This window comes from Amblyraja radiata, chromosome 5, assembly GCF_010909765.2.
Source record: "Amblyraja radiata isolate CabotCenter1 chromosome 5, sAmbRad1.1.pri, whole genome shotgun sequence".
NCBI lineage: Eukaryota > Metazoa > Chordata > Chondrichthyes > Rajiformes > Rajidae > Amblyraja > Amblyraja radiata.
This window is the reverse complement of record NC_045960.1, coordinates 70,099,704-70,123,510: the sequence shown is the minus strand read 5'-3', so window position 1 is coordinate 70,123,510 and position 23,807 is coordinate 70,099,704. Positions and strand designations below refer to the sequence as shown.

Here is a 23,807-nt window from a genome sequence, read left to right as displayed (position 1 = left end):
CCATATGACTTTTGGAAAGCAGAGAAACTCTTGCAAGTTTTTTGAATTACATACATGTGAAACGATTTTAAAATGCTTACTTTGTGTTCTTTCCTTCCATGAAGTTCTCCTTCATGTAGAATTGTGCATTGATTAGGTATGCATGGTTGGCAAACAAACATTCTGTGGCACCAATAACTGTTTGGTTATTTACATTAGTAAGTATTGGGTGCATGGGGCATATTCTGTAAAACAATTTAAATTTAAAACCTGACTGTTTTTGGACCATGCATTATATACACGTGTATCCTGAGCATGCTTGATGAGTATTGGGGTCTCTGCTCAGTGTCCCTCCCAATCTCCGTCACACCTCTCCCCGGGCAATCCCTCAGGTGAGAAATTAACACAAATTTGCTACTAGATCATAATGGGATGGTCAGATATTTCAAGAGAATCAGGGACTATGGACTTCGTGCAGTAAAGGGGGGCTGAGAAAAAAGACTAGTCTACTTTAATGAATAGCAGGACAGGCATACTCCTGTTTCAATATTTTCACGTCCAGCAGTCAAATTGTGGAGAAAAGTATAACAAACAGCAAAAGGCACAGCACCTCATATTATGCTTGGGTAGCTTGAGTTAGATAATTCAAACTTATGAACTTTGAATGATCTAATTCTAAGTGACTTCTACCAACACTCCCCATCCCCTCCCCTCTTGCCCCCTTCCTTCACCCTAGCCGTTTAACCAGCTCTACAGTCCATCACATTGTATTTCTCTTGAGATCACATGATACGATCGATACGATACGATTTAACTTTATTTATCCCAGGAGGGAAATTAACACATTACACAGGGGACACCTTCCCCAGCCAATAATTGGTCTACCAGGGTTATTTGTTGCCAGCCTTGATTGGTCTTGTTCTTTTCTCCCCACCAGCTCTTCCCCACCCCCTACTTTCAGTCTGAAGAGGGATTCTAACTCTGAAATGTCACCTATTCTTCACTATTCGTGTAGAATATGGTCTGTGTCACCAACTGAGTTACTCCAGCACTTTTTGTCTGTTAACTATTTGCATCAACCTGGTAAGCACTAGTAGTTTTTTTTTGTTTTCGAGATATAGCACGGAAACCGAGTCCGCATCGACCAGCGATCCGTTAACTAGGGACACCAAGGACAATTTATACCAAGATGTCTGTAAGACGTTATACGTATTTGGAGTGTAGGAAGAAACCAAAGCTCTTGGAGAAAACTCACGCGATCACGAGGAGAACGTACAAACTCCGTACAGACAGCACCCGTCGTCAGGATCAAACCTGGGTCTCTGGTGCTGCAATCGCTGTAGGGCAACAACTCTACCGCTGTGCCACGGTGATGCTGTGAATTATCGGCACTCTATAACTTTCCCTTGCCTTTACCAATTGTATTTGAGTTTGGCCTGATTTGTATTTATGTATACCGTACTGGAGAATTATAATATGCAAAACAAAGTTTTCCACTCTACCTCAGTACAAGTGAGAATAATAAACCTAAACTTAAAGTTTACTGTTATTTCAAACACAACATTGGTGAGTTTAGGCAATCGTTTTGATGGTGCAGTCAGATAGGAAGTGTGATTTGACATGACACGTGACAGTCACAGTCTCTGCTCCTTGCATCAAAGTGGTCACGCCCTGAAGATTATGCTAAGAGGAAAATCTATAAATGATGAACATGTCTCGCAGTCTGAATCTATTCGATTTCACGTTTCCATTATTTATGCAGATTATTAAGAAACCCCATATATCTGTCATAACTTTCCGATGCCAGGTCACATCCGGAGCAAATGAGCAGTGGAGTATCGACCCGAAACGTTGCTACACAGAAGATGCCTGATCCAGTTGATCATCCAGTTCTTCCAGGAGTTTGTTGGTTTCTAGTGAGTAATGGTTCTTTAGACAGATTAAGTTACAAACTGCACCATTTGCAAGCTTGTAAATTGAATATGTCTGCCTTTAATGTTCTACTGAGACGGAATTACGTGATATATTGCAACCTGCATGGAAATTTGTCTCAGAGCAAATTTCGTGATATTCTTGGCGCCTCTACTGATGAGTGTTAGCATCCAGGTATTTCCACTGTTGACATCCGAAATGAAAATGAGTAAAATAGAGTTATTACTAATTGCTTGCAAAACCACTCACTGCTGAACCTTCAATCACCCCAAAGGTCTTGTTACTGAAAACGCTGTACTTTTTCCAGGCACTTTTTGGTTCAATTTGTTCTGATTTGTCTCCATTCTGTACTGATTTCTGTACTGCCCAGTGTTTGCAATTGAAATAAATGATTGTTAACTGCAACCAAATGATGTTTTTAACTGTGATGCAGTTTTGCTGTTACTGTTTTTAATGTAATGGTCATGACAGACCTTATGCGCCGCGATGAAATAACACCAACGCCCTTCTACATTGTGTGATCTGATTGTAGATGATCATCCTGTACACAATCGGAATATATAAATGGAAGAAGAAACATTGCGTATTGCTGACAAGTCTGTTAACTGGTGACGGATAGATATCAGCGAAAAGGCCTTGGAGTTGGACAGTTCCACTACTTTTATCCAGTTTTGTAGTCGCAGTAGCGACACCTTTTTTCTCTCGCAGATACAGCCTCCAGTTGTAAATCGGCGGGGCTGTTGAAACTCTTCAATTACACCACATTCCCCCGGCGAAATTGTAATCGACCTTCCGCCGAGATACTAGCGATTTAGATCATCGCAATGAATGTCTGTTTGGTGAAAGGGACCACAGAGCCCTTCTACAGCAATTTGACCAATCAAACCCAGCAGACAGGCGGGAGAAAACCAACCAGCGAGCGAACGAGTCAAATCCCGCCCCCGTTTCTAATCCAGTGATGGGACTGCAACAGCAGCAGTGCTCGGAGCCCGAGGCATGTCACGGAAAGCGGCCAGCTTCAAGTCAGATACGCCTTGTGTCAGTTAAAACCAACAGGATGGACTTTAAGTGTGTTTGTATATTTTTTCACCTGCATGCTGAAAGTGTACTTTTGGACAAAAAATCTGACATCAAATTGCTGCGCAAGGTAATGAACATTTATTCTGCTATATTTAATTTCAAAGTTATCAATGCCCTCATTTTAGTCGAATGCTCGCATTGTTAATTTTGGTGGATTATTTTTTTAAACATTTGTGATTTTTCCGCAGCATAAAACTAAAACAGACATGTATACTGGATATAATACAAAGTTACTGATTCAATTACAAAATAAATTCGTAGCAAGGTCTATTCACTTGTTCTGTGTTTCCTGAACGTTCTTTGATTTTATACTATTATAATAATAGATAACTGCATTTTCGAAGTCGTATTGCATCGATTTCCTGTTAAGTATATACGTAACTGCCCTATATGTTACATGGGGCATGCCATTATAAGATTAAAGTAAACCATATTATGATTTACTGTTCATAACACTGTCAAAGGGTGACTCCTGTCCCTGTTTTCTATGTTTTTATGTGTATTGCTTAGTCTCATCACAATTATTAAGATACATATACAAAACTCTTCCTCAAAAGCACACATTTCAAATTCCCGGTCACATTTTCCATAAATCACCCATTCGCTTAAAACTGTTTGTTAAAAAGAATAACGTCCCTTTATATTTAATGTTTCAATATATATTTAAGTTTGGGATTTGCATTATCTTTGCAGTCTAATGGTATATCTAAAGCCTCTAATTTGTGATGTCGAATGAAAGCACGTTGAAAGTTATCTTGCGGCACAATTTGCATGGTTACATGCTTGGGCATGGGACACTCTCATTGAATTGCAAGGCGAATGGCTTCACACAATATTTCATGCCCAGACTTAGTAAACGTTAACTTTTCACATATATTCACGTCTAACATTAGATTAAATGTTGGCGTTATTCTGCACAGCATCAGCCTGCCTGACATTTCTACCGAAATTTACAGAAAGTGATCTCGAAGCAATGGCAGCGAATATTTGAACTTCAGCGATGTGCTCCCACGGGTCCCTTCTGAAGCATCGCGTCCCATCAACTAAATTCCATCGACAATTTGCTGAGATGGCCAAGTAGGTAGATGTATTTCAACGGCATGCCGGACTCGAAAGAGAAACACTATTGCCAACGCTATTAACTCATATTAGCAGAGATGCCCCGGTGACAAATTCATGTAAAACATTAAAATAATCGGGAGATTGGATTTCGAGAATATAATTTCAGTGGTTTATGTGGATTTGTATTTGTAATGATGCATGGAGGCAGTTATTCGGCATTGTAACATAACTCCGTGCATTCGCGTTTGGTGCATTACATACATTATTTTTAGATGTATGTACTTCGTGGATATTTTGCATAAACGGCGCCGTGCGTTGTTGATTTGTTTTATGGGTCTCCACTGATTCTTGTGTTTCCAAACAATCGATGAGCCATCGATCGAGGAAAATGTCCAGTAACTCCCATTTCATCATTACCATCTTGTCATTTATCAATGGTGCACAATTATGCTTCTTGTACAACCTATTTTGGAAACTGAACACTTTATAAACTTCACACGAGGTTGATTGGGTCACTAAAACAGTTTGGGTTCTAAAACAAATTGCTTTCTATTATAATAACAATCTTGTTTTTTTTTCATTAGGAAAATGTCCCAAAGAAGAATATTGCACAACTTTAGAATGGTGATTTTGAAAACCATGTTTAGTCCATCCCATTCAATTTATAATATAGTATAGTATAGTATATCTTTATTGTCATTTTCCTGAGTACTCACATACCCAGAGGAAACAAAAAAACGTTGCTCAACCAGTGTCCATTCAGTTTGCAGTAAAAAAATACATATATCATGAACAAATTAAACACTCTACTCTCTACTAAACATCAACAGGCGTTCCGATCGGCAGCAGCATGACAGTGGCTCTGCTGCAGTGTGTCCAGGTTGGTGGTTGGTGCGCGATACTTTGGCAGGGGGCAAAGTCCGTTTATCAGTCTTATAGCCTGCGGGAAGAAGCTGAGGAGCATCCTGCTGGTTTTTGCAGCTAATGCTCCTGTACCTCTTCCCAGATGGCAGGATGGAGAATATGTTATGCGATGGGTGGTAGGGGTCTTTGATGATGGAGATGGCTCTGCTGATACATCTCTTCCTGTATATGTCCAGCAGGAAAGGGAGTGGAGCACCAATAATCCTGCTGGCGGTCTTCACAATCCTGTCCAGTTGGTGCCTTGCAGCTCCCGAACCAGGAAGTGATGCCGTAGGTTAATGTGCTCTCGATTGTCCCCCTATAAAAAGTTCGTAGGTGTGTAGTGGGGAGACCTGCTTTCCGTAGTCTTCGGAGAGGGTGTATTCGCTGCTGGGCTCTCTTGACCAGTGCTGTGGTGTTGGTCGTGGACGTCAGGTCATCTGACAGGTGGAGTCCTAGGAACTTCACGCTGCTGACCCTTTCCACATCAGCTCCATCGATGTGCAGAGGTGTATGGTGTTGTTTTCCCGCCCTCCTGAAGTCAACCACCGTCTATAATTATAATTGTTGCAATTCAGCTGGAAAAAATATGGCAAGCCACAATAAATGTGGTTATTAGTTCCTGGCCAACAAGCCACTTCTGGTCATCATCATCATCATCATAATCATAATCATATTTTATTAGCCATGTTTAGCAAAGTATGAGGAATTTGATTTGCCATACAGTCATACCATTAAAAAGCAACAAAACACAATCAAATACATTTTAACATGAACATCCACCACAGTGACTCCTCCACATTGCTCATTGTGATGGAAGGCGAAAAAAAGTTCAATCCTTCCCGTTGTTCACCCGCGGTCGGGGGCCTCGAGCCTTCCGTTGATGGGACAATCTTGGCTCCCGTAGCCGGCGGGCGGGCCCTCTGCATCTGGGCGATCAAGCTCCTGCATTGGGGGAGATGTCAGCTCCACCACGCTGGGCGATCTGACCCCGGGTCGGGGCTGGACGAACCTTCTGCGACTGGAGCTTCCCGACTTCAGTCTCTACCCGAGACTGCGTGCTCCGCGATGTTGAAATCCGCAGGCCGCGGTTGAAATCCACAGGCCGCGGCTCCGATGGTAATTCCTCGTCCCTGTGTTGGGGCTCAAAGTCAGTCCTGAGCAAGGCCTCCAGCTCCATGATATTAGGCCGCAGAGCGACCAGAGATACGATACGGAAAACATTCACATCTCCGGCTAGGTAAGATACTGAAAAAAATTTCCCCCGACCCCCTCCCTCACCCCCCACATAAAACAAACCAGAGAACATTAACACAAACTTTTAAAACTCACTAAAAGTAACAATAAAAAGATGATAAAAACAGACAGACTGTTGGCGAGCGAGGCTGACATCGTGCGGCTCCCCCTGGTGATGATGTTTCTGAATCATCGCAAACTTCTCAATGCGGTGTGATGCTCTAATGTTTGCCTTGAGAAACAGGGAGCTTAGCAACAACCTTTCAATGATTCAAAGTGCATTTCTGGATTTAGTTTAGTTTAGTTTATTGTCACGTGTACCGAGGTACATTGAAAAGCTTTTGTTGCGTGCTATCCAATGAGTAACAAGACAATACATGATTACAATTGAGCTATTTACAGCGTACAGATACAAGATAAGGGAATATCATAGTTGAAGTAAGAAATTTTGCTGTAGGAATAGTGTGGAGTGATTGAAATATGTTTGTAGATCTGCTTCTGTGGCTAGCATGCAAATAGTCACCTTGGTTGGGTGCCATGTTGGTTTTCACCATGTTAATGATGTTGTTCCATGATTTAGAAATCCTAAGACTGGAATAATTTATGGTCCAGATGTGCCCACAAACTGTGGAGACCCACAGGAGTGTGGATTTGCCACTACATAAAGTACATTCTTTCTTGAACTTTTGAAAATCTTTAATTTTTACGTCTTTGTTCTTACTTTTCAATCTTCATTTCCCTTTGTTTCTTTTCCGTATTAATTCACAGATTCAATCAATTTTCTTCTCTGCACATTGTTGTTTCTTATCCCGTCCAAACAGGGAAGGTGGGATCTGCCTGAGGATTAGGAGATTTTAATACTCGGCTGAGGATGACCAAGACATTAGCAAAGAAAGGCCAGGCAAAATATGAGAACAGACGCGTACCAATGTAAAAGTGGATTGTAAGAGCTTTGGAAGGCATGTAAAATGGAAAAGACTAGCAATGGTAAATGTTGGTCCTATTCAGCCAGATACCATAGAATTTATACCAATGTATAAGCTAATGGCAAAGGAATTAAACAGCTACATTGTGTGATCTTTTTGGAGAAAGTCACATTGAACAAGAAACACCAGAAAATCAAGGATTTCATAAAAACGAGGAGCTAAGGAGACAAGTATGGGATAAAAAACAAGTACTATGGAAGTTGGCGAGACTGAAAGCCAATAAATTCCAACAACAAGATAATCTATGTTCTTGGGTCTTGAAGGAAGTGGGAAAGAGATATTCTAATTCTGAACTGGTTCCTATAGACTACTGCAATCAAATGTGACTCCATTATTTAAGAAGAAATAGTGGAGAGGCAATATTGGGTATTATTAATCTGTTAGATTAACTTCAATGGTGGGAAGGTGCATCATTTTTTAGTGAAAGATGCAGCCGAGTCAGTTAGGATTTATGAAGGGAAGGAAAGTTAATTTTAATCTATCTACTGCACATCCTTGAGGATGTGACCAATATAGTAGATAAGGTGGATCAAAGGATGTGGTGTATTTGGGTCTTCAGAGGCTTTAAATAAGATCCAGCAAACAAAGTTGACGAACAGGTTTAAAAAGAAGTGAGGTAAAAATTCACTGGATTTGTTCAGGATGGCCGTTGTGTCATCTGACAGGAAATGTGATTTTTTAAAAGTTTTCTTGCCATGTATTCTGCAGTGTTTTGAAGAATGAGAAGACATCTCCATGAAACCTGCAAAGTTCTAACAGGGCCTTTCAGGTGGGATGCAAGGAAGATGTTCTACCTGGCTGAGGGCTCTAAAACTGGGATCAGAAGAAATGTTGGGCCAATTTGAACTGAGGTGGAAAATTATTTATTTGCAAAGAAAAGATGGTGAATCATTGGCATTCTCTACCACACAAATTGTGAAGGATCAATCAATAAGTTCATTTCAAATTGACATCAATAGTTCTGGGCATGTACGGAATTAAGGGATTAGGCGATAGTGCATGAAAATAGCATTGAAGTAAAAGAAGGATGGTGGATCAGGTTCAGGATCAAATGGCTGCTCTTGCTTCTATTTATTTATTTAATTGATTCAGGAATGAGTCCTATCATTTGGCAAGATCACAGGTGACCCTAGTCCTCCCTGCACCGTAAGAAGTTTATATTTCCTGCAATAATTAATTTGAAAGATGAGGGGAAAAAAATATTCACAATGACCTCTTCCAGCAAATTGCTGGTCAATATACAGTAGTATATATATACAGGAAAGTTGGTTCTGATGATATGTTATTGACTTAACATTGTTCCTCTTTCCACAGATCCTGTCTCACTGTGATAATTTCTAACAGTTTCCATTTTAATTTCACATTTCCATCCTCTGCTGTATTTTTCTATAACTGGAATGGTTAATATGGTGTTGTTGCAAAAAAAAAAAAAATAGATCCTATTGTCTGATAATATCAGTGACAAGTGTTTTGTTTACTGTTATTAGATCTCATGGGATTTTGCTGGAAAGATGTAATGCATTTTCTACTACCTTTTAGGACAGGCTGCAAAGAGCCAGTGTAAGCATTCTTTTACTTATTTTTGTCACTTTGAATATTTTATGGTACTGTGATGCTAGGAGCTTTGGAAGCTGACATTGTGGACATAGGTAACATTAGTGTAAGTTGTCAATAATCTAGAAAGCACAAAGCTCTTGGCATGTATGGTTTATAGTGTCCACTGATTACATTTGCTCAATCATTAGGGGAATTAAATTTTGATAAAATACAGATGAATCTGCTGAACCATAGTGAATCATATCACAGCCAACAAAGAGATCAATGGTTCTTAGGTGAGCAATTTCTTTCTGAGAGCAGACCAAACTATTATAGTGATAATGCAATTTGAATGTATATTTATTACTGTAACATTAATTTAATATATCAACAAACATTGATTTCCAAATTTCAAAATGGCATTTTAACTTTTATTTTATACTTCCGAGGTTCTATGGTGATGGGATAAATGTCACCAATCTAGGCCATTGACTGGCTAAACAAAGGTGCAAAACATTTCATTCATCTGCTATACTAAATTGATCAGGAAGGAGCACCTTTCAGTGTTTGTAGAAGAGAATGTTACATACTTTAGGTGTCTGATGGTTTGTGGTCAGAACAACATATTTATTATTATTATTAGGAATATGAAAGATTCATAGTACTTACTGCCATGTCTATTCTAACAATATTAATACCACCAATGTTGAAGGTCTGTAATTAACACTCCAAACAAGTTATTAGTTCTAAATTGACTATTATTAATATTTAAGTATTTTGATTATATTTCAGTTCAGGTATAACGGATGTGCATATTTGGGTCAGTTTGCTAGATGGAAAACCATTATTTTCTATAGAAGAATACCTCCATGCCTAATTCGATTGGCCTGTACCCACTCAAGTAAATGATACCACACGATTTTTGCAGAGATGATTTGGAAACTTTCCTGAGGTCCTGGCCAATATTCACACCACAAAGAACACAATGAGAATGTATAAATTCAGCAGTCACCATTTTGCCAAACAGGAGATTAAGCTGTACCTATTAACAGATACATTTTCCTATGAAAAAAACAGTGAGAACACTGCAAATAAAAACCAGTTCAATTATTGCAAATACTTGGTGATATCACAAAGGTGTGATATTATATAAACATAATCTTGTGTTTTAACTACCCAAGTACTTTTAGCATGATGATTTGAAGTGATTTCGCTATGAATTGTAGCTATAAATGTATAGCTCCTCGGATCAACAATTCATTTTCCTTTGGAATGATAAAAACTAAGATAAAAATAAGAAAACCCAGAAAGTAGAAATTAGTGGCTGCTAACTAAAGAGAAACGGAATTAATCATTTAGATTGATAATCTGTATTATATGTAACTTTTTCAGAATTAAGGACTTAAAACATCTCTAGTCATCCAAACCACTTTTAGATTGAATTGCAAACTTTCTATAGAAATAATGGAATATATAGATCCTAGATTTTTATAATTTATGTAGTTTTATAAATAGTTTTGTCAGTGGGGATAGGAAGATCAAGATACACTTATATAACATCTTTAAGATTGTGGGGAAAAACGCAGTGTGTTTCACAAGATTGTTACAAAATAAATATTGATGCTGAGCCCTATAAAGTGATACTGAGACAAATTGGTCAGATGGCTAGCTTTTGAGGAATATCTTAAAGAAGTAAAGAAAAGTGGAAATTGCAGAGGACTGGAGAGGGAATTCAGAGCATATGATCTTGACAATTGGAGGCATGACTGCTAAATGTAAAGCAATTACATTTGGGAATGATAAAGAAGCCAGAATTTGAGGAGCTCTTGTATTGTTCATGATGTGGTACTGAAATAAGTTAGAGATGAGCAGGTTGAAAGCAAGTGAGGAAATGGAGACATGGGTGAGAATTTGCCTTACTGGTCCTAGTGGCGGCGCGGCTCTGGCTGCAGCGGCTCTCCGGCAGTCCTGTTTGTTTTGTGTTTTTGGGTTGTTTATTTTCGTTTTGGTTAGTCTTGTTTTGGTTTTTAGTTTCTGTTTGTGGGGGGGGGGGTTGAAACGGGGCTTGCTGTCTCTCCCTGCGGGGGAATGCGACTTTTATGTCGTATTCCCCTTCTCTGCCTCCGTCTGCGCTGAGGCCTAATGGCGGAGCTGGCGACCTCGAGGCTCAGGAGGCAGAGCCCGCCAGGACTCGCACTGGGCTCGTTCCCGTGAGGACGGCCCGGTCGGGGCTGGAACAGTGCTTCCGTGAGGGGCTGTGACGCTACTGTGAGGACGGCCGGCCCGAGGAAGGAACGGTGCTCCCGTCGGAGTGGCCGAGCTCGGGGAGGTACGACGTTCCCAGCCCGAGGGAGGAGCGGCGCCCGGTCGGGGCGGCCCAGCCCGAGGGAGAAGCGGCGCCCGGTCGGGGCGGCCCAGCCCGAGGGAGGAGCCGGCGCCCGGTCGGGGCGGTCCCAGCCCTAGGGGAGGAGCGGTGCCCGGTCGGGGCGGCCCAGCCCGAGGGAGGAGCGGCGCCCAGTCGGGGCGGCCCAGCCCGAGGGAGGAGCGGCGCCCAGTCGGGGCGTCCCAGCCCGAGGGAGGAGCGGTGCCTGGTCGGGGCGGCCCAGCCCGAGGGAGGAGCGGTGCCCGGTCGGGGCGGCCCAGCCCGAGGCTGAGACGGTAACGGCACTCACGTGAGGGCGATCCGGCTCGGGGCTGGAACGATGCTCCGGTGGCTTGCACGGTGTTCTGGCGGCGTTGGCCTGAGTCCGGGGTTCGGCCGCGGGCCAGCGGCTGCGTCAGCAGGACTGGTGGGCGGCAGCTTCGACCACCCCGGGCCGCGGTGTTTGAGCCGCGGGACATTTGTAACATCGCCCGGGGGGTATCGCCTCAGCGCAGAAGGAGAAGAGGAGGGAAGAGACTGGAGACCTAAGACTTTTGCCTCCATCACAGTGAGGAGATGTTGGGTGGACTCACTGTGGTGGATGTTAATATGTGTTTATTGTTGTTTTTTATTGTATTGTATTGTATGTATGACTGCTTCAATTTCGTTCAGACTTCGGTCTGGATGACAATAAAAGGCTATCTATCTATCTATCTATCTATCTATCTATCTATCTATCTATCTATCTATCTATCTATCTATCTATCTATCTATATGATTATAAAGAATATATAATTGCTGTTACATTTGGAGATATTTTAACCATTCTCCTACTGAAAAAATTCAGTAAAAAAATAAACTTTAAATGTTATGTTCTGAAGCTTGGTGTTTAAATGCCAAAGGATGTGCGCCAATAATAATAAATATGCCAAGGAGACAGTTTTATTTCCTCATCTCCTATCTATCTATGCGTAACTAAAACTCTGATCTTGTGCTCTTCCGGTTTTCGGGGTTTTTCAATTTGCGCAAAAACTGTACGCGATAGTGCTACGGTTATTCTCCAGCTTACTCACCGTTCTCCTGTGCTGCGAGTGCAACACGTTTCGTTCCGATCGATGGTATATTGTAAAAGTTATTAAGGTTTAAAAATCGTAAAAACTGCGCTCGCGCACTTTGCTGTCAGTCGCCGCCATGCAAATTGGTCTAATTTCCTGCCTGTCAGTCAGGAAGGGGCGTCCCGGGACGCCCCTTTCTGGCACCATCGCCACACTGATTGGCCGCGTCCACTGTCAATTGGTTCGAGGTTGCCATGGTGAAGGAGTGGCACCGACGGCCAGTACCTGGTGGGGAGGGTGGAACTGCGGGCCGAGCCCGGCGACTGGGCCCGGACTGGAGCCAAGGACGAGCCCGGGGACTGGGCCTGGGCCTGGGATGGAGCTGCGCGCCGAGCCCGGGGACTGGGCCTGGGCTGGAACCAAGGACGAGCCTGGGTTCAGGGTCAGGGACAAGCCCGGAGATGAAGTCAAGGCCTGGACTGGAGTTTAGATGGCGGCCGAGCTGAGGTGTGGAGTCGTGCCCAAGCCCAGGGCCTGGGTCAAGGTGTACCAACGCATCGGGGGCCACACAGCACACATCACAGCATCCTGCAGCACAGCCTTCGCTTTCTGCTCTGCGGGCAGCTCTAGCTCGGCCGCCTGCCGCCCTCACCCCGCCCCCGACACAGCGAGCCCGACTCCGTCGAGGCCCAGGTCTGCGAGTGCTTCAGCTGCCTACAGCCAGCGTCAGGTCGAGTACGAGAACCAGGCCGAGTTCCAGGCCCTGGCGCTGCTCTACAACCTGGGTAGGTGCTGGGGCAGGGAATGGGAGTGAGGGGAGCAGGATGAGTGAAATGGGGGGGGGGAGGGAGATAGGGTGGTAGAGAGAGATGGGGGGGTGCAGCGTCGAGCCCCGCTGTCTACCTGTTGGCGAGGGACACCATGGGTCCCGGGACGGGCAGCGCTCCAGCGGCACCTGCCTGCAGGCGTGGACACCGGGAGCCGCCCTAACGCACTGCACCATTACACAGAGAGAGGGAGCGCCACAGCCCGGCCCACAGCACGGGGGGGGGGGGGGAAGAGAAGACAGAGGAAGGGGGGAGGGATGAGGGAGGGAGGGGGGAGAGAGGGATGAGGGATGGAGGGGGGAGAGAGGGATGAGGGAGGGAGGGGGGAAAGAGAGGGAGGAAGTGGGGTAGAGGGGTGGTGGAGTGCAGGGGGGGGGGGGGTAGGGAGGGGAGTAGAAGGTGTCCGGGGTGATGGGCAAGGTGGGCTAGAGGGGGGAGTAGAGGGAGAGGTGGACAAGGACGGGTGGATTTGATGGGAGGGGGATAGGCGTGAGTGGTGGAATATTGCTTTGGGGGAACGGGTTGCATTGGGGGAACGGGTGAGTGGTGGAATATTGCGTTGCGGAACGGGTTGCGTTGGGGTACCAGGCCTCATGTGTGACAAGGACCCAACGGGTCCCACTTAGTCTAGAAGATTATTAATAGTTAGCAATTATTCAGGATGGTTAGGAAAATGATAAACATCTCACATCTGTAAAATCTGGTCTTGGACTCGCAGCAGAATAATTTCCTGTTTGTGATTGTGAATGGAAAGATGAAACAGTCAGGTACTTTCAGCCAAGAAGAGGAAACATTCGCCATGAAGCCACACGGGAGTAAAATGCTATTAGAAGGCTAGAATGGTAGGGCTCTGGGAGACGTGGTGAGAAGAATCCTAGTGACCTAGTTTATTATAGGAAGACTAATTTCAATAGGAAAGTGTGCAATGCTCTTTATTTTGGTAAGGCAAGCCATACTCGTTGAATTATGTGACTCTGCTTATATCTGCCTCTCTGGAGTTTCACCTTACTGTGAAATAATATATTTTAACAATTCATACTAAAACATCTTTTCACTGATACCTTAGTCCATTTTTGGAAAGATTGAAAATTTACAACTGCAAACAGCATCCATAAATTGGAGACTCAAGGAGCTGCAGATGCTAGAATTGAATTGAATTGAATAAATGTTATTAGCCAAGTATGTATACATACAAGGAATTTGCCTTGGTGCTTTGCTCACAAGTAACACTGCGATATACAGTAGACAATTAAAAATAAAACATTATAATTTAATCATGTGAAGAATTAAATAAAATACCAGAGAAAAAGGAGGCTACAGACTTTTGGCTGTTGAGTAGAGCTACTGCTCGTGGAAAAAAGCTGTTTTTATGTCTGGCTGTGGCGGCTTTGATAGTCCAGAATCGCCTTTCAGAGGGAAGTGCTTCAGAGCAATACACAAAGTGCTGGAGCTATTCAACAGGTCAAGGCATCATCTGTGGAAACAATGGACAGGCAAAGTTATATTTGATCTGAAGAAGGGTCCCAACCCAAATAGTTGCCTATCCATTTCCTCCACAGATGCTGCATGACCCACTGAGATCATCCAGCCCTTTGTATTTTGCATTTGTTTGGTTAACTTGGATCCCATAGTTAAATCCATGGTTTCAGCTTTCATGCAATATCACGAACATAGTGTGAGCCAAAATAAATTAAAGGACTGGAAATTTGAAGGGCAAAATGCTGGAAATACACAACAGATCAGGTGCATCTATGGAAAGATAAATCATAGCGTGAGTCAACTCCCATAAAGTTGAAGAGGATTAACGTTCATGCAGAACTAATTGATACTCTTATCTTATGAATGTTCTGACAATGGACCCAAATAATTAACAGTGACCATTTACCAATTCCGAAATGTTAAATTTCACAAAAGTTTAATTAATTCAGCAGTAGCCTCCAAAGTATTTCTCTTTAAAAGCTTAAGTGGAAAGTTTGATTTTTTTTTCATTTACTTGTGAGTCCTTCTTCATGTGTATGCTCACTTTGGTCTAAATATGATATTTAATACTTTTATCTTGAAACTTTCATGACTATCTTTCAAGTATGCTTTCCTTTAAAAAAAAAAAAAAAACGTGGATTATTTTACAATATAATGCATTCAATATGAATAATACTGAATATTACTATGGATAAATATTGTTAACAGTATGACATGTCCGTCGCAGACCAAATGTATTATTTCAAATAATTTTGTGTAATAATTAATCTGCCAATTACAAATTCAATCTTGGGGCATGAATATGTTTTCACAATTAAATGGTAACAAGATGAAGAGGATAGTCTATTTAAAACAAATGCAGCTGGAGTTTATAAACAAGATAGTGGGAAGAAGGAAGACAGGGTGTAAATATATTGAAGTGGAGTGGATATGGATTTCAATCCTATGATATCCATGGGATGCTGCTTCTGATGATATGCAAATAACCAGCATTTTTCAGATTCTTTATCCATTGACCTTTAAGGTGAAAAACTGAGTGGATTAGTTATCATCTGACACCCACTTCACTTTCTTGTCTGGGCAACTGTGTTAAAATATTTCGATCCAGCTCCATCATCAAAGCTTGAAATATGGCTTTAAATAGTCTCTGAAGATTTACCCCATACTTCATAAATTGATGTATCCATTATTTTTAAAAGGCCAGTGTTACTGCTAACATAAAATGAATGAGAGAGAAATTGCTTAAATCTTGATATTGGTCTCACAGTGTGGTTTTAATATCTGAACATGATTTTGATATTAAATAATTATTTTTCTTTTAAAGTTCCATATTCCCCCCCCCCCCCCCCCCCCCCTGCAATTTGCTTAATCTTGCATACATGGCAAGGTTAGCAAGTTTGCAAATGATACAATAGTGGATGGTTTTGCAGATAGTAAAAATGGTTGTGAAAAATTGCAGCAGGATCTTGATCAATTGGCTAAGTGGGCTGAGGAATGGTTGATGGAATTTAATGCAGAAAATGTGAAGTGTTACATTTTATGGAAGTCTAACATGGGCAGGACCTACACAGTGAATGGCAGGGCTTTGGAGAGTGTTGTAGAGCAGAGGGATCTAGGAGTGCAGGTGCATAGTTCCCGGAAGATGTAGTCGCAGGTAGATCGGGTGGTCAAAAAGGCTTTTAGCACATTGGCCTTCATCAGCCAGAGTATTGAGCATAGAAATTGGGAGGTCATGTTGCAGTTGTATAAGATGTTGGTGAGGCCACGTTTAGAATACTGTGTTCAGTTCTGGGCACCATGTTATAGGAAATATGTTGTCAAGCTGGAAAGGGTACAGAGAAGATTTATGAGGATGTTGTCATTATTAGAGGGTCTGAGCTATAGGCAGAGGTTGAGTAGGTGGGGACTCCTTGGAGCACAGGAGGATGAGGGGTGACCTTATAGAGGTGTATATGATCATGTGAGGAATAGTTCAGGTAGATGCACAGGTTCTCTTGCCCAGAGTAGGTGAATCGAGGACCAGAGGACAGGTTTAAGGTGAGGGGGAAAAGATTTAATAGGAATCTGAAGAGTAACCTTTTCACACAAAGGGTGGTGGATGTATGGAACAAGCTGCCAGAGGAGGTAGTTGAGGCAGGGTTTATCCCCACATTTTAGAGGCAGTTGGACAGGTACATGGATATGACAGGTTTGGAGGGATATGGACCAAATGCTGGCAGGTGGGACCAGTGTAGCTGGGACATGTTGGCCGGTGTGGGCAGGTTGGGATGAAGGGCCGGTTTACACACTGTATCACTCTATGACCTGAGGACTAAAAAATTCCTTAAACATTATTTTGATTTTATAAAATGTTGGAAGAGCAATCATCACTGACACTAATAAAGTTCCTTTTATCAAAGGCATTTCACTGAGGGAAAATGGATGCTGAGGAAAAATGACATTAAGAAGCTTGAGTAAAGGTGGGTTTAATGAACCAGTGACTGAACATATAGGAGGAAGTTGCCATGTTTTGGGATGAGTTTTCAAAATGTGTTTCCATTGTTAACTGGCACTGATGGGGTTAAAGTAGGAATAGCCTATAAAATGGTTTAAGGGCCTGTCCCACTTGGGCGTAATTTGCCCGTCATTTACGTGACATCCTAAAAATTGGTTGGCGTGTCGTGATGCGCGCATGGCGCGTGGTGAGGCGTGGTGGCGTATGCAGTGACGCGCGACGCCTCAGGATTTTGGAATGCTCAAAATCCTCGCGCACCACCTGCATGACGTATCCCTTGCGCACGCTGACGTACTGATGGCGTACGCTGACATACTGACGGCGTATGTGTAGCAGGTGGTGACGTATGGTTAAGCACGATGACGCACGAATATTGCCTATGCTAATTTATTATGCGTCACTGTGCGTCAACGTCCGTAACCATGCGCCGCCCATATGCCGTCGGCTTATTATTTGCGCGTCATTTGAATGCCGCACCACGTGACCACCCGAGTATAAAGCGCGTGTAGTTTTGAAATTTTTTCACTGGGAAAATCCTTGCCACGGAGGTCGGACTAAGTACGAATGACATCGCAAATGGCTCCCAAAAAAAACAGGGCCCTCAGGAGCACTTGGCACTCGACTGTCATACTGCTAGACGATTTTTGCGTGACAGTCGCGCGACTGTCGCACGTCAGTCACTACCGGCCTGTCGCGTAAATGACGTGCAAATGACGCCCAAGTGGGACAGGGCCTTCCTTTACTCTGCCCAAGTGCTCCAATTAGATACAGGTCTCCCAGTGTAACTCATCAAAATGTTCAAGATTACTGAATCATATTCATACAGCACGCATTTGGAAACACCTGAGAAACCCATGACTTATAAATGGGGAAGCAAAGTAATTTTCCAGTAAAAATGTAGAAACAAGGAACTGTTGGTTTACACAATGGACACAAAGTATTGGAGTAACTCAACAGCGCAGGCAGCATCTCTGGAGAACATTGATAGGTGACATTTCAGGTCAGGACCCTTCTTCAATCAGTTGAGCTAGCTGAACCAGGAAGATTGGCATACACTTATATAACACCTTTAACATCGTGAAATGACCCTATGTGCATTACAAGAGTCTTATGCAATAAATATTGATGCAGGGCCATATAAATGTAATCGAACAATGCAAAAACTGACTCTGGACTGGAATCTTTCCAACGGCTGATTTCACTGTGCAGTTCTTAAATCCTGAAATCCTGAAGAAAAGGGTTTTACGATAATTTTGAATTTAGAAAAACGGAGAAGGGTCGGTAGGGCATAGGTATGTGGGGAAGGGAGAGGTTTAAACTGAATGATGACAATTTAACTTTTCAGGTACTTGGGTAGGGGACTGTACATATTCCTTTTGCCTTCTTGAGGCAGAGCTCCATTTAGATTCTGTTTAAAGTGGGGAGGGCTGTGCCCATGATTGAGCCGAGTCCACCCTTCTCTGCAGCCTCTGTTGTTCCAGTGCATTAGAGAGTCATAGAGTGATACAGTGTGGAAACAGGCCCTTCGGCCCAGCTCGCCCACATCTGACCAACAATGTCCCAGCTACACTAGTCCCACTTGCCCGTGCTTGGTCCACATCCCTACAAACCTGTTCTATCCATGTACCTGTCTAAGTGTTTCTTAAACAATGGGATAGTCCCAGTTGCAACTACCTCCTCTGGCAGCTTGTTCCACCCACCACCCTTTGTGTGATTAAGTTACCCCTCAGATTCTTATTAAATCTTTTCCCCTTCACCTTGAACTTATGTCCTCTGGTCCTCGATTCCCCTACTCTGGGCAAAGGACTGTGGAACTACCCGATCTATTCCTCTCATGATTTTGTACACCTCTATAAGATCTCCCCTCATCCTCCTGCGCTCCATGGAATAGAGACCCAGCCTACTCAACCCCTCCCTATAGCTCACACCCTTTAGTCCTGGCAACATCCTCGTAAATCTTTTCTGAACCCTTTCAAGCTTAACAATATTGTTCCTAAAACATGTTGCCCTGAACTGAACACAATATTCTAAATGCGGTCTCACCAATTCTTAAACAACTGCAACATGACATCCCAACTTCTATATTCAATGCTCTGACTGATGAAGGCCAAAGTGCCAAAAGCCTTATTGACCACCTTATCTACCTGCGACTCGACCTTCAAAGAACCATGCACCTGTACTCCCAGATCCCTCTGCTCTACAACACTACCATTTACTGTGTCGGTCCTGCCCTTGTCGGCGTCCCAAAATGCAACACCTCACACTTCTTTGTATTAAATGCCATCAACCATTCCTCCGCCCACCTGACCAATCGATCCAGATACTGCTGCAGTCGTTCACAACCATCTTCACTATCTGCAAAACCACTAACTTTTGTATCAGTTATCTGTCTCTTTAAATACCCCTCCTCTATTCATTACTGTTCATATAAATGGTCATTGATCTTGTACATTATGACTTTTTTCCTTTCCACTGTTGCTGTATGATATTCTGAATATAATATTTTCTGTTGTTCTTCAATTCCACAGTGATTATTGAGTTTGTTTGCTTTCTGAATGTTTTATGAAAACAGTTCACTAGTTGTTCTGTGCAGATTGTAACACCCACACTTACTTCTGTCAAAGTATATAAGCTTATTCAATGAGTTTGTGAAAGCTTCACATAGTATAGTTAAATGAAAATATATAATTTTCCTTCTGTCGATATGATACTCTCATTTCAAATTTGGGGAAGTATTTTGCAATGCAATTGGTGATGGAGATAAGTGAATTTCTGATAAATACCAGATGTGTTTTTTGTCAATTATCCATGTTTAAAAAAAATAATCTAAAACTATAATAGACCAAAAAAACCCTACTCTGCCTCATGTAACCATATGGCTTTAACCATAAGGATGGCTTTCTAAGCTGTAAAAGAAGCATGCTTTATTTTAATAAAACTTACTTGGCTCGCTCCTCAGCTTACCCATGCAATAACTTTTATAGAATCCTTGATCAATTATCTCAAATTGCTATTGAAAGTGAATGCCATGAGAGAACCACTGTATGTGACATTAAAGATAAATGATTGTAGTATTATTCTGTGACTTGTGTTTATAAACAATGTCAATGTTTTAGATAAGAATTGGGATTTATTGACCCCAATGCTGTAGAGAAATTAGGCAGATTTTCTTACCATTTCCTTTATTCCATTGACAAAGTAATATTACTTTATTTTAGGTGTCAATCGTTTTTTATTTGGAACAAGTAAATGGAAGATACTAAACGATAAGGATTTGCCAACATGATTTGTGGGCAGTTGTTTGAAAGGACTTCCACTGAATGCGAACTTATCAACATAAATGTGGGAGGATACAAACAGCGAGTTGACCATCGTACTCTGCTGCAGTTTCCATACACCAGGTTAGGAAAACTGCTGAAATGTGATACCGAGGAGGATATTTTGGAGCTCTGCGATGATTACAATGTTGTGGACAAGGAATTCTACTTTGATCGGAATCCCTGCCTCTTCCGGTACATTCTGAACTTCTACTACACTGGCAAACTGCATGTCATGGAAGAACTCTGTGCATTTTCATTCAGTCAAGAAATTGAATACTGGGGGATTAATGAACATTTTATTGACTCCTGCTGCAACAATAGGTATCAAGAGAGGAAAGAGGATGTGGTGGATAGAGATTGGGATCAGAAAAGTGAGGAGAGTATTGACTCTTCCTTTGAGGAATTATCAGCCATGGATAAAGATATGGATAAATTTGAAAGCATGCGGTATGGAAAACTAAGAATGAATCTGTGGGTCAGGTTAGAAAATCCTGGACATTCGCTCTCAGCCAAGATCTATGCAGTTTTATCATTGGGTGTGGTCCTGACATCCATTGTGGCGATGTGCATTCATAGCATGCATGAGTTCCAGCAATTTGATGCAAATGATAAAGAGATAGTTCATCCTGCTCTAGAAGGACTGGAGTTTGCGTGTGTCGTCTGGTTCACTGCGGAGTTCATCGTGAGGTTCTCTGTTACGCCAAGTTTAATGAAATTCTTCAAAAAACCTCTGAACCTAATTGACTTTGTTTCAATCTTACCTTTCTACTTTACGCTGGCCCTGGAGACAATGGACGAGGACAGTGAAGAGTTGGAAAATGTGGGTAAGGTGATTCAGATCCTGCGTTTAATGAGGATATTCCGTATCCTGAAACTGGCTCGGCATTCAGTGGGTCTGCGATCACTGGGAGCCACACTCAGGCACAGCTACCACGAGGTTGGTCTCTTACTCCTCTTCTTGACAGTCGGGATCTCTATATTCTCTGTCCTTGCTTATTCTGTTGAAAAGGATGAAAGCGAGTCAGGACTTCACAGTATTCCCATGAGCTGGTGGTGGGCAACCATTAGCATGACTACAGTTGGGTATGGGGACACATATCCTGTCACATTACTGGGAAAGCTCATCGGAAGCATTTGCATTATATGTGGAATTTTGGTAGTGGCTCTCCCCATTACTATCATTTTCAACAAATTTTCCAAGTACTACAGGAAGAATAAGATGATAGACATTGACCGCTGCAATGCAGAACTTGCAGAAAGTTGTCCTGATTTACCTTATGTGAACATTCGAGACATATATGCCAAAAATATGCACTCTTTCATAGCTAGTATCTCTTCCATAATTAGCACTGATGCCAGTGATCACACCATAGATGCCTCGAGCATCCAAGACCTTGAAACTGTTCATAACAATGCAACGTTTGAGAATTGCTCAGTAAAATAGACCATTTACACTTTTACTTTGTTGGCTCAAGTCACTGCTTTCCTCTCAAAATTATGTTCTACGATTTATTTATTTGTAGCACTTTAAAATACTCAGGGTATTATATGTTTGACAGACGATGGCTATTTAACTGATTGTAATATCATCATGAAAATGAAAGAAGCATGTGAATTAATTTCCTGACTTCTACTTTATGCAAGTACATATTGTCATTGTTTTATCTGTTTCTAAATGAAATGTCAATGCAATAATAAACTCAGTAAAATGAAAAACATACGATAAAGACTATATGCCTATGGAAATATGTGATTTAACCTGATGTGTTTTCTGGGAGGGAGATGGAAACCAACAGAAATTTGAACTATATAATTTCTGAAACAACTTTTGCTTCATAAGTATGAAGTGACATCTTTCCTCTAGCACAACTTAAAACATGTACAGTACCAAAGTTAAGACAAATAAGCAGCCTAGGTAAGTGTGCAAATTTCACACTCAACAATGCATGTTACTAAAATCATCATACATGTCATATTAGCAGTAACAAAGATAAAAAATAAACAACATATAAAGAAAACATTTATTTTAAAATTGTTACAGAATCTGTGTTAGTCACATACAATCTTATTTTCTTTTCAGAGGCATCTCACCTATTGGTTGAAAATAGAATTGAAAGTTTTAGGAGCAAGAAAACTACCACAATTGTTAACTTTGGCCATTTGTAACAATTTATTCTGTGATACAATTTGACAATTTAAAACCACATCAAAGACTTGAGAACAGAAAATCCAAGCTGGTGCTAAGTGTAGTAAGGGAATTGTCTGCCCGATGAAATATTAAACTAAGGCTCTCTCTATCCTTTCAAAAGAGGGAAAATGCACAGTTGAAGAAAATATGGGGCAATTTCCTCGAGTCCTTCGACTAACATCAATTAATTATGTACTCACCACATGCCTGGGTGAAAGTCTACTCGACATAAACATAAATACCATAACTAAGAACAGGTCACAAGATGGGTATCCTGTGGTGATTGACTCTCCCCCTTTTCCAAGGCCTTTTAGGCACCAGTCAGGAGTGTGGTGGAATACTCTCCACTTGTCGAATGAGAGCAGCTCCAACAACACAAGTGGCTTGACTTGAACAAAGCAAGCACTGGATTGACACCCCATCCTCCACACTAAATTTTAATTTCCTCCATCATAAATGCAGAGTGGCTGCATTGCATATCATCTTACAAAATGCACTGCAGTTACTCTCCTTGGCTATTCTGAAAGCACATCAAAAGCTATAACCTCTGCCTCCAAGAAGGACATGGGCAGCAGGTGCATGGGATGTTTCCTTCCATGTTGTGCATTTTCCTGGTTTGGACATGTGTCACCTATCCTTCATTGTTGTTGAGTTTAATCCCAGGTACTCCATCTCCAACAGCACTCTGGCAGTACCTTTCCCAGATGGACCACAAATGCGTGAGAAATGATGGCACACCACCACCTTCACAACAATAATTAGGCTTTGGCAATAAATGCCAGTGACACCCAGATGCTGAAAACTGATTAAAAATGTAATCTTGTCATTATCTTATTACTGCTTGGGGGATCTCGCTCATTCTAATATGTTGAGATTGCTCTGTGTCAATTCTAACATGTTGAGATTGATCTTCATTGGGTGTAAAGTAGTTTTGCATATTATAAGGCCACTGTGGTGCAGCAGTAGAGTTGCTGCCTTACAGTGCCAGAGACCCGGGTTCGATCCTGATTGCGGGTGCTGTCTGTACGAGTTTGTTTATTCTCCCTGTGACCACATAGGTTTTCTCAGGGTGCTCCGGTTTCCTCCCACATTCTAAAGATTAGCAGCTTTGTAGGTGAATTGGCACCTGTAAATTGTCGCTAGGATAGAACTAATGTACGGGTAATCGTTAGTCGGCGCAGACTTGGTGGGCCGAAGGGCCTGCTTCCATGCTATATCTTTAAACTAAGCTAAATCATCCTATGTTAATATAATTTCCTTTATATTAATTATGAATTTAGAAGGACATTGAAAACTCAGATGCTGCAGATCACAAATGTGAGGTGTTGCATTTAGGGATGTCAAACAAGAGCAGGACCTACACAGTGA

The 23,807-nt window shown here is 42.1% G+C and overlaps 1 protein-coding gene across 2 annotated transcripts; it reads left to right on the top strand.

Annotated features, from left to right (window-relative positions):
- Positions 1 to 2,443: 2,443 nt before the first annotated feature.
- On the top strand, positions 2,444 to 21,958 carry kcns3 (potassium voltage-gated channel modifier subfamily S member 3). 2 transcript variants are annotated; one of them, XM_033021495.1, is made up of 3 exons: positions 2,444 to 3,058; positions 3,948 to 4,068; positions 20,150 to 21,958. In XM_033021495.1, the coding sequence occupies exon 3, from the start codon at positions 20,214 to 20,216 to the stop codon at positions 21,693 to 21,695; it is 1,482 nt and encodes a 493-aa protein (XP_032877386.1). In that variant the 5' UTR covers positions 2,444 to 3,058; positions 3,948 to 4,068; positions 20,150 to 20,213; the 3' UTR covers positions 21,696 to 21,958. The 2 variants fall into 2 exon arrangements, with proteins under 2 accessions (XP_032877386.1, XP_032877387.1); XM_033021496.1 differs by lacking the exon at positions 3,948 to 4,068.
- The last annotated feature ends 1,849 nt before the right edge of the window (positions 21,959 to 23,807 follow it).

Bases quoted from the DNA above. Each gene is read 5' to 3' on its own strand.
- kcns3 (XM_033021496.1), top strand. From the start codon at position 20,214: ATGATTTGTGGGCAGTTGTTTGAAAGGACTTCCACTGAATGCGAACTT.